This window comes from Propithecus coquereli, unplaced genomic scaffold (assembly GCF_000956105.1).
Source record: "Propithecus coquereli isolate 6110/MARCELLA unplaced genomic scaffold, Pcoq_1.0 Scaffold426, whole genome shotgun sequence".
Lineage (NCBI taxonomy): Eukaryota > Metazoa > Chordata > Mammalia > Primates > Indriidae > Propithecus > Propithecus coquereli.
The window spans coordinates 784,693-796,494 of NW_012150019.1; the positions used below are offsets into that span (position 1 = coordinate 784,693).

General features: G+C 47.3%; 1 protein-coding gene across 1 annotated transcript; it reads left to right on the forward strand.

Annotated features, from left to right (window-relative positions):
- Positions 1-10,139: 10,139 nt before the first annotated feature.
- On the forward strand, positions 10,140-11,414 carry FKBPL (FK506 binding protein like). Its single transcript, XM_012653667.1, has one exon. The coding sequence runs from the start codon at positions 10,341-10,343 to the stop codon at positions 11,388-11,390; it is 1,050 nt and encodes a 349-aa protein (XP_012509121.1). The 5' UTR covers positions 10,140-10,340; the 3' UTR covers positions 11,391-11,414.
- The last annotated feature ends 388 nt before the right edge of the window (positions 11,415-11,802 follow it).

Consider the following 11,802-nt stretch of genomic DNA (forward strand, 5'->3'; position numbering starts at 1 on the left):
CGATGTATCGCCCGCAATTCCAAAGACTGTGGCCCCATGAAGACCCTGCCCTTTTGGTTCCCTCTTTCACTTTCTTTCAGCTCCTCTGCCAGGGAAAAAAGAAAGACGACAGAGACTAACGCGGGAGAGGCAAGTGCCCAGACCACCAGAAGGTCACACAAATATGGGGGCCGCAGGGGCTCCCTGGGAACCTGCTAGGGAAGACCTCGGGGTCTACTCTCAGAGGGCCTTTCCTTCCTCAGCACTTCCTTCCCACTCCCTACTATCCCCAGAACTCCAGGAAGGCAAGAGGAAAGAAGAGGGCAGACCATTGTGAAGAAGTTGGTTAAGGACAGGGTGACAGGGGCAGGGAAAAGATTCCAGCTGCCCAGAGCTGTTCCTGACTGCAGGCTGGAGGGTAGCAGACCACTTGGATTAGAGCCCTACATGATGTGCTGTACCAGGCAAAAGGGGCGGAGAGCTGTGGAAGCCCCAGGGAGGAGGTCCATAGCCTCTCAAGTCTCCCTGGGGCTAGGTGCCCTCTCCTACCCTGAGGCCTCTTTGTGAGGGAGGTGGCAATTAGGGGGTGACACAAGCAGTAGGCAAGACAGGGTCCTACCCTGAATTTATGCATTTATACAACATGCAAACTCCATGCAGGATACTGGTGAGACATCTGCCCGGACAGCAGGTGTGACCCCTGACCTCATGGAGCTTACAGTCTAGAAGGGAAGCCATGCACTGAGATAGGAGACACCAGAGGAGCGTGGGGTGAGACATGGATGTCATGGGTTCTCCTTTGGATGTTTCAGACTTAATGCACCTACCTTACCAAACTTATGGGAAAAGCATCCATATTTGCAGCTTCTACTTCCTCACCCCTAAATACCCTTTTTTTCTTAAATAGGGGAGTGTTACTAACAGAGATGTTTCTGTGTCTGCCTTTCTTTCATACCCACTATTTCTTTACTCCTTGAAATATGCTTTTACTCCCTACTCTACTGAGACCACACTCTCAAATGGCACCCAATGATCAGAGGTTACCAGAGGAGCCCAAATTAATGGCATTTTCATGGTACTCTGCCTCTCTGAACTCTGCCATGTTTGTCCCTTGACCCTGGAGTCCCCACATCTCCAGGTTCATAGACATGTTATCTCCTCCCCACCCTCCACCCCCAATTATCCTTCTTCTGCCCTTCCCCTTTGCTTTTTCTCCTCCCTTCTCGTGTGTCTATCTCTGGATTCTTTCCTTCTCTGAGACTTTCCCTTAAAAAGCTCATCCATTCAACTCAGCCATCTCTAACCAAATGCTTCTCCAACCTGTGTGTCACATGCAGACACTCGTCCAGTGCCTGCTGAGGAAGCACAGACAAACAGACCATGCTGCTGGTTCACAAAATCAGCATGTTCCACACCAAACTGATGAAATGCCACCAAAACCTGCTTCCCTGTCTCCATTTATGGCACCATTGTCCCCATCGCCCTTCCTTATCTGAAAACTTGCTCCCTCCCCCACCGCCCCTCTGCCTACTTTTGGTGTCCTCTCAACCCCAGTTAATTCTACCACAATATCTTTAAGTTTTCCCCAGCCCTTGCCAGAAAAAGTACCTCATCTAGGTTCGTTGCGACAGCTTCCCCAGCAGGTCTCCCTACTTCCCACCCTGTTCCAAGTCTCCCTGGCCACTGCTGTTAGATTAGCCTCCCTAAACACACTCGTATGCAACTCCACTGCTCAAAAGCCTCTCAGGTTCCCTATTGCTTACTCAATTGTTTAAAAAATTTCAATCTGGCCTTTAACTCCTTCTGTAATTTAAAATCATCCAGCTTCTCTGTTCGACCTAATTTCCAAACAAATTGAATTACTCATCATTGCCATCTCCAGGTATTTGCCCAGTTGCTCTCAAATCTTAGACCTCCTTCTCTAGTCTCTGCTTATTTATTATAAACCACATTGTTTGAAGCTTGTCTCCAGCTTCAGATCTCCTCTAGGCTTTTGCTCTTTGTTCTCCCCCTCTTCACATCTGCGTCTCTACTTGGTGAAATTTTGTCTATCCTTCAAGGCCCAGATCAACTCATCTAGCAAGATCTCACTCTGCCCTCTGGGTTGGATTAGAGCGGGTGGGTTTCTAAATATAGCCCCAGGCATTCCTTGGGGCAATGGTTCTTACCCCTGGCTACACATTAAAATCCTCTGGGGAACATTTAAAAGTCCCAAAGCCCAGGTCTCATCCTAGACCAATTAAATCAGAATCTCTGGGGGTGGGACTCAGGCATCAATATTTAAGATATGCCTAGATGATTCCAAATCCTAGGCACCTCAAGGACCATCCAGGCAGAGGCGAGGGGAGAGGCCAAAGGTGGCTTAAAATAGGACATTTTTTTTTTTTGAGACAAAGTCTCGCTCTGTCACCCTGAGTGGCATCATCGTAGCTCACTACAACTTCATACTTCTGGGCTCAAGCGGTCCTCCTGCCTCAGCCTCCTGTGTAGCTGTTCCACACTGTACTCATCTCTCACCGCACTTCTGGCCCCTCTCCCTATGACACATTTCATCCCCGGTTAGATCCCACTCTGCCTGCTCCACACCTGTGCCCGACAGCTGGGGAAAACCCACAGTCATACTGAGTGGGTTCGCTTCCCGTGGCCCGCCAGCTCACACTTCTTTCCTTAGTTGGTTCACATCCCCCAAATCTGAGACCACAATTTCACAAGACAATAACCTTTCTTCCTATTTCAGTGAGAAAACAGAAATTTTCAGATGAGAACTTCCTCATAGTCCCACCCCAAATCCACCAGCCTACCTGCATCTCTGCCACAGAGGCAGAGCAGCTGACCTGCTCCCAGCGCCCCACCATCTGTGCCCTGGGATCCTTCCCAGGTGCTCAGAGACAGGACTCCTGAAGTTACCCTCCTCTACCCCACATAGTTGGTTTTCCCCTCTTTACTGAAACATTCCCACCATCATACAAACATGCTATAATAATATACCTTGTGTTTGAAAAGAAAAAAAATAACTGTTTTGCTACTGATGTATGTAGTATAAGTAGAACATTCAGAATAGTGTTTATCCCTTGTCAGTAAGAGTCTGGCTGCAGAGGAACATCCAGGGAGCTTCAACAATGCTGGCAAGTTACTTCTTAAGCTGCCAGATGTTCATTTAATTATTCTCCGTAGTATATATGAGTATATGCATATAAATTATAATTCTACATATGTGAAATAATTCACATTTTACTTGTAAATTTAAACTCTCACTGGACCCAGCTCCCCCTATCAGTGCTCCATTTCTCTCTTCACTTTACAACAAAACTTCTCACTGCCTCCACTTGCTGCTTCCCATTCTCTGTTGAATTTCCTTCAGTCGGGCTTTCATCCCCACCACTGCACTAAAAACACACGTCAGGGTCACCAATGACCTCCGAGTTTCTAAACCCAATGGTCAATGGTCAGCTCTCATCTTAACTACAGTTTGAATCAGTGTTTCTCAGTTTTGAGATTACTGACATTTTGGGCCAGATAACTCCTTATCACGGAGGGCTGACCTGGGCATTGTCTTGCCAAATGTCTTCTGGGGAACACCTTGACCAGTGGTTTTCAAGAGTGGGTGATCCTCCCACACCACCTCCAGGGACATTTGGCAATGTCTAGAGATGTTTTTGGTCATCACAACTGAGGAGGTGCCCCTAGCATCTAGTGAGCAAGAAGCCAGGTATGCTGCTAAACAGGCTACAACACACAGGACATGATAAAGAATTATCCGGCCCAAAATGTCAATAGTGCTAAGGTTAAGAAACCCTAGTCTAGAGCCACCAGCAACATTTGATACAGTTGATCACATCCTCCCACTTCAAATGCTCAGATGCTTTCTCCATTTCAAATACTCTCTCTGGATCCAAGTAAAGAAAGTATTCCCTAGTTCCTTATTTGCTGATCCTTCTCAGTTTTCACTGACAGTTCCCAAATATTATTTTTTCTTTTATTTGCAAGGAGAAATAGACAAAAATTTAGCATTTTTTTTTTGAGACAGGGTCTCTGTTGCCCAGGCTAGAGTGCAGTGGTATCGTCATAGGTCACTACAGCCTTGAACTCCTCGGCTCAAGCTATTCTCCTGCCTCAGCCTCCTGAGCAACTAGAACTACAGGCAGGCCCCCACACCAGCTATTTTTTTCTTGTGTTTTTGTAGAGACAGGGTCTCACTATGTTGCCCAGAGCTGGTCTTGAACTCCTGGCCTCCAGTGATCCTCCCAACTTTGGCCTCCCAAGTGCTGAGATTATAGGCATGAGCCACCGCACCCAGCCCAGACCCCTAAATATTTATCGGAGGGCCTCAAGACTCTATCCTTGGCCCTCTCTTCTAACCCTAATCCAAGCTCCCATGCTACCATTGTCCCTTGAGTAGCCCCTTAATTGGATTTTCTGCTTCCATTTTTGACTGATATAGTTTATCCTCTATGCAGAAATCAGATATTTAAATTATCAGATGATAACATATTCCTGGTCAAAACCCTCTGATGGCCCCTGATCACACTTAGAACAAAATACAAAATCTTTCCCTTGGCCTATGAAGCTGACCCGGCCTTGTTCCTCCCCACCTTTCTGGCTGCATCCCCTACCACTCTTTCCCTTGCTTACTCTGCTCTGCCTATTCTACCCTCCTTTCTGTTGTAGCTGCTGTGAATTTAGCATAACAAAATCCAATTTATTCCTGCCTCAGAGCCTTTGCACTCCCTTTTTCTCTTTCTGGACACTCTTCCTCCAGATATTTGCATGGCTGCTCCCTTACATCATTTATGTCTTTGCACAAATATCACCTCCACAAGGTGGCTTTTGCTGATCATGCAATTAAATATAGCACCACACACACCTGCTAGAATTTTCTATCCATTCTCTTACCCTGCTTCATTGTGTTGATAGCACTTGTCACTGCCTTACATCGTATTATATCTTATTGATCGATGTTTATTGCCTATCATTTTCACTTGAATGAAAGCTACCAGAGATCCAGGGCTTTTTTCCACTGCCTTATTCCCAGCACACAGCACTGTGCTTGGCACAAAGGAGGCCTCTATAAAGTTTCCTTGAATGTCTGAATAAGTAGCTCATAAAGTTGTGCGAGGGGAGAATGTGATAATATATGTGAGATACTTAGCACAGTGCCTGGCACTGTGGTCATAATGCATGGTCAGTGTTGGGTAAAGAGCAGTTCTTACCGTTAAACAGTTCACCTCCAAAAAGGCTGCCTTTCCTTGCCTCCTGCATGAAAAGCTTGCCTGTAAGGGAAGCACGGCAAAATGCTTTGAGGGTAGAGAGGAGGGATGAACAATTTTGACACAATCCCAGCAGAACTAAAAACCACAGAAACTACCAAAGCTAAACAGAGGGGAAACTTATTTCGCCTTTGGAAAGCTAGAATTTTTATCTCTCATGCCGACAAGAAATGGGAGAGGTAAGTGCAGCATATGGTCCATGTGGCGAGTATGAAATGCAAGAGTGTGAAAACGTCCAACCAGCTCGATACACGGTGACAAGACAGCACGCCCAGTATTGGAATACCCTGGGAAAGCTGAGATTGACAAGCTGGAAATGAATAATCTTGGGTGTCCTTGTCTCTCCTGCCTTGTGCTGCTTCCTTTACAGGCAATAAATCCCTTCAATTTATACGTGTCAAAATTATGGTCATCTTTCAAGGCTCAACTCTCTGAACCTCTCCATGATGCCTTTCTTTTCATTTTTTTTTATTCAGTCTCTGTAGAGACTGTCAAGGCAGGGTATTGGGAAAAGTTTTCAATTAGCAATAATAGAGCCTCGGATAAACCTCATTGGCTACAATACTGCCACTGCGCAAAGCTCCCATGATGCCTTTCAGATCACCCCTGGTTGGAAATAACTTTCCTGCCCCACTTGCTCTTGCATCTGGAGCATTTGCTAATATAAATCCTGGTGGAGATCCTCTGTATTTGTCTCCATATTTCACCGATGAATTCTGAGTATTCAGTAAAGATTATTGAATGAATAAGAAAATAATCTTACTTCACTCATTTAGAGGGCGAGTGCCATATACTCTCTGTGTCCACGGACAAGGTGGAACAACCACCAGCTCCTGAACCTCTCCTTGCGTTGTCTCAGGTTAGATCTTTAATGAAGGCAAAACGATGCCTTTATGGGATAGAGCAAGGAGAGTAGCAGAGCATAGTCAGCTCCTCTGAGCCACTTGGAAGGAAGGGACTCAGAAAGAAGGAAGGAGGGAAGTGACTCCAGGTGAGACGTAAATATCCTTATTTATAGGTAAAAATCCTCAGAAACTTGTCAAATGTGAGGTTTCCCCTCAGACCGGTCTTCAGAAAGGCATTAGTACCCCTTGTAAGGACTTGGAGGAGGGGAGAATGGTTCCAGAATGGGGTTTACTTTCCACAATCACAGAGAGTAGAATCGCTACCCCCACCAAGTCCTGCCATTCTCCCAGATGTCTCTTTGACCTTCTTAACCCAGAACCTCACTTTTCCAGAGGTTCCTGTGTGCTCCTCCCTCCCATCCCCCTCACCTGAGGCTGGGAAAGGTCTTGGGCGCAAGGGGAGTGATGTCCACTTGCACTTGCATCCATATAACTTCTGGGGGTGATGGTGAGATCAGTCCCTGCAACACTAGAGGAAGAGAGGGAGCAGAGGACATTTGTAGTGAGAGAAAGGGATTGGATCCAGTCACTTGGGGAAGAAGATTCATTTTCTTCTCTTCCCCTCAAGCCTTCTCTTCTTCCATGTCATTCTCAGATCTCTAGGGGAAAGGGAAAGGAGAGAGACACTACTCCCTTCTTACTCCCCAGTCCAAGCCTCTCCTGACAGGTAAGCAGTTTTTCACTTGTCATCCTCTTTTTGTGTCTTTCTCAGGCCCCATGTTCTCTAGCCAGGCCTGAGGATGTACTCCTTCTGGTTTGTTTCTTCTTTAGTGCTGATTCCTCAGTGACTACCTCCAGAGAGCTGAGCTCTGGCACAATTAGACTCAAGGGACAGGGAACTGGGAGGGAGCAAGGAGTATGAGTGTGAGTCAGTCAACATTCACTGTGCCTACACTTTGGGGGAGAGTCTATACTCTTTTCCATTTCTTTCTTTTTTTTTTTTTTTTCAAATTTTTTCAGGTAGCATCTCATACAAAAGCAGAGGTGCTACCTCTTTCCAATTTCTGAGTCACAGTTTGGCCCCTTCCTAATCCTGCATTTGTCAAGTTGAGACATAGGGAAATCTTTAGGTCCATGGATATCTTCTCTGAGGACCCCTTAGTCCTCTTCTAAAACTTTAAAATTTTGTGCTTTCATCTTGATGGGTCATCTTTTTAAAAATAAAAACATTTTAATTTATGGTGACTTGGATTAGTTTCTTTAGGGGTTTCAGTGCCTGTGTTTGTATTTGCATTTATAGTCCAACGGTGACAAGGGATAGCCTGAAGAGACAAAATTGACTGTTTAATTCAGTGTTTTTCAATATGGGACTACAGGAGTGTTTTCTGAGGTTCAGCTCCAATTCATTTTCTTTTTTCCCCCCCAGAAATGGGCATATGTTGAAATCCAATTCATTCTTTTTTTTGGCTATTCACAGGTGCAATCATAGCGCACTGCAACCTCGAACTCCTGGCCTTAAACAATTCTCTTGCCTCAGGCTTCTGAGTAATTGGGACTACCCACCATGCCTGGCTAATTTTTTCTATATATTTTTAGTTGTCCAGATCATTTCTTTCTATTTTTAGTAGAGACGGGAGTCTCGTTCTTGCTCAGGCTGGTCTCAAACTCCTGAGCTCAAACAATCCGCCCGCCTCGGCCTCCCAGAGTGCTAGGATTACAGGCGTGAGCCACCGTGCTCGGCCAACCAATTCATTCTTTAGATGGTAGCAAAAATATCTCATCCTCAAGAAATGTTTCCTCATCCTTCATCACTCACTCTCACACTTCTTCATACAACTGTAATTACTTACTCTCCTTGTCCACACTATAAGCAGAGAAGTCCCTGAATGGGAAACTGGGGCGAATGAGGATTGAGTGGAGAATGGCGGGGGTGGTGGTAAATGATAGTGGTGGCAGTCCTTTGATCGGGCGACCTCAGGCCTTCCTGTGCTATTATGTCCATGTTTGGAGCTCCTAGCAGGGATTATCCCCTGTCTGTTTCTTTGCCCATTCAATCCAGGGTGCTCCAAGATAAAACCTCGGGCCTAGGTTAAAGATCTTCATTAAAGATCTAACCTGAGTTCCATGAGGACAGTAAGTATGTCTGTCTCATTCATTTGTGAGTCCCCTGTTCCTAATATGCAGCTTGGCACATAGCAAGTGCTTAATAAAGATTTTTGAATGAATGGAGGAGATAAACACAAAAGAAATGGAGATAAAGCCCCTACCCATGGAGTGTGTTGGAACCAAAACATACACACACAAAGCAACAAGACATTACAAAGCAATACATTTGTAGCAAAACAGTTTCTTTTAATTGAGAGCTGATCTTTGAAGAGTCATTGGAGTGACGCTGTCAGTCAAAACACACATAATGCAAATTAGCAATATTTGTCCAGGCATTAGGGTGTAATTAAGCATTTTGGGACTCATTCTAGACTGACTGCCTTTCTTAGAAATCCCTGAAATGAAGAGGGGGAAGAGGGAGGGAGAAGAGATGGATTAATTTTCAATAGCATCCCAGGGATTCCAAGAATCAGAATAGTTAGCCATGGGGAGAGGGGCAGTAGACTAAGGTACTTTGGCTCAGGCACCAGAAATAAAACCTGAAGAAAAAAAGTCTAGGTTAGTGATCTGGGGCTTAACACAAAACGGGAGAGGACTGTCCTGCCACAAGTTTGGGGCTAATAATGAAACTGCCTCCCCTCTTGGCTGTCCTGGCATGGTTCTTGTAGTCTGAGGCACAGTGGTGGGGTGTTAGAGAGCAAACTGAAGGAGCCAACGGGAGGTGCTGAAAGTGGGATTCTTCTTCCCTGAAAAGCTGTGGCAGCCCAGCTGGTGCAGGTAGCTGGAGGAGCAAGGCTGAATCACAAAAGGGATCTACATCTTCTATTAGGAGGAGGAGGAGGAGGACCTGCTACCCCCAGTGGAGCAGGTTATACCAGTTATATATGCCAAATGTAGGACAAACTGAAGAGGCACAGAGCAAGGGGTGAAGAGAATGGGATGAGGTTATTCTAGAATCATGCTATTCAAAGTGTAGTGGTTCATGGACCAGCAGCATCAGAATCATCCAGAAGCTTGCTGAAATGCAGAATCACAGGTGCCATCCTAGACTTCCTAAATCATATTCTGCAATTTAGCAAGTTCCCCAATGATGTGTATCCATTTTAAGGTTTGAAAAGCACCGTCTAAGATTCCTTGACGAAGGAGGGCTTGAAAGGCAATGATGGATACGAGGGGAAGGAAAGGTAAGGAAAAGCCTCAGGGGGTTTCCCTAGGGAATAGGGCCGGTTGGAGAGAAAGAGGTCCGAGGTTTTATCTCGGAGCACTCTGGATTGCACGGGCAAAGGAACAGACAGGGGATAACCCTGCTAGGAGCTCCGAACATAGGGATAGTAGCACAGGAGGCTGAGGTCGCCCGATCAAAGGACTGCCGCCATTATCATTTACAACCACCTCTGCCATTCTCCACTCAATCCTCATTCGCCCCAGTTTCCCATTCAAGGGCTTCTCTACGCTGTGACTCTTAAGCTGGTAACCTCGCCAAGTTCGGTTCGATTCGGCCTAGTTCGGTTGCTTCGGCCTAGTTCGGTTGCTACGGTCTGAAGCTTCGCAGTAGCAGAGGAAGTGACGTCTTGCCCGATAGGCGGGCTAACCAGACCTCTCCCGCTCCCCCGATTGGCTGCCAGGAATTTGACTAGCCTCTCAATCTCGCGGGTTCCAGGATTAGTTGTCAATATTCCTCGCAGCTGCTCGGGTCCCCCGGCCGCCCACTCCGCCGGGGGCAAGACTCCGAGGACCGTATTCAGTAAGCACTTGGCTTTAGAAGGAGCGGTGATTCGAATGGTCCGGCTTCCTGCCACCATGCTAGGCGCTTTGGCCGCCCAGGTAGTTACTGACCCAACTGGGAGTCCGTAGTTGCAGCGGCTACCAGAACCGCAGGGAATTGTGGAATTTATAGTTCTAAATTAGGTCTCGGTGGAACGGAGCCTCGAGCAGGGCAGATTTTTGGAGGAAAAACAATTGGGGACTTTCAAGACTAGGGGCCTGAGTCTCAGAAGAATGAGAAAGGACGAGAAAGGAGTCTAAATAAGAGTCCTGCAGTTAGCACTGGTTTGGATTTCTTTTCAGGTGCTGACCTCGACCGCCGGGTCCATTCCTTTCTGACCAAACTGTTCACTCACGGTGGAAGGGACCAGGCAACCAAATGGAGACGCCACCAGCTAGTCCAATGGGAGAAAAGGACACCCCTCAGCCGCAACAACAAAGGGAAAAGAACTCGCGGAAGAACCTTGATTCAACTACTCAGATTAGGCAGCAGCCCCGAGACCCTCCTACTGAAACCCTTGATCTGGGAATGAGTCTAGATCCAGCCAGAAACATTCTAGAGAATACTCAAGGAACTGAAAAACTTGTCGTTGAACTTGAAGGAGACTCTGATAAGTCTCATGGATCAACCAGTGAGATACCAGAAGCCCTTCAAGCTTCTGAACTCTGGTACTGTCCCGATGGGAGCTTTGTCAAGAAGATCATAGTCCGTGGCTGTGGCTTGGACAAACCCAAGCTAGGCTCCCGCTGCCGGGTACTGGCTTTTGGGTTTTCTTTTGGGTCAGGGCTGCCAGAGGGCTGGACAGAGCTAACAATGGGTGTAGGACCATGGAGGGAGGAAACTTGGGGGGAACTCTTAGAGAAATGCTTGGAGTCCATGTGTCAAGGTGAGGAAGCAGAGCTTCAGTTCCCTGGACACTCTAGACCTCCTGTCAGGCTCACTCTGGCCTCCTTCACTGAGGGCCGGGACTCCTGGGAGTTGGAGACCAGCGAGAAGGAGGCTCTGGCCACGGAAGAACGTGCAAGGGGCACAGAACTATTTCGAGCTGGGAACCCTGCAGGGGCTGCCCGATGCTATGGACGAGCTCTTCGCCTGCTGCTGACTTTACCTCCACCTGGCCCTCCAGAACGAACTGTTCTTCATGCCAATCTGGCTGCCTGTCAGTTGCTGCTAGGGCAGCCCCAGTTGGCAGCCCAGAACTGTGACCGGGTGTTGGAGCGGGAGCCTGGCCATTTAAAGGCCTTATACCGAAGAGGGGTTGCTCAGGCTGCCCTGGGGAACCTGGAAAAGGCAACTGCTGACCTCAAGAAGGTGCTGGCTATAGACCCCAAAAACCGGGCAGCCCAGGAGGAACTGGGGAAGGTGGTCATTCAGGCAAAAAAACAGGGTGCAGGGCTGGCTCAGGGTCTGCGCAAGATGTTTGGCTGATTAAAAATTACACCTTAAAAGAGACAGGAACCTGTGAATTGTGGTCTGTGCTGTGAGATTGCGGGTGGGGAGGCAGGGGTAAAGTTTCAGCCCATATCCCAATCCCAGCTTTTGCCTTCCTAGGAGATGTAACAGTGGTCTCAGTGCCCCTCTTTTGAGGGGCTTATCCATCTCCGAAGACACCTAGAAGTTAACTTCTAAGTTGAGGACTGGCTTGGGGGTAATGCCGACCTTTTAAATCGTGGGAACTACATCTCCCACGCTCTTTATCGCTGGGGCCCCCTGGCGCATGCGCCAACTTTACAGCCCGGTTCGGTCTCGAACAGCTACTTCCCGCTGCGATGCTCCCACTGGCCCCGCCTATACGGCCGTCTCTTCTATTGATTCATGTGCTCAGCACCCAGGTCTCTTA

What these genes read in the sequence shown, in the direction of transcription:
- FKBPL (XM_012653667.1), top strand. Translation starts at nt 10,341, where the DNA reads ATGGAGACGCCACCAGCTAGTCCAATGGGAGAAAAGGACACCCCTCAG.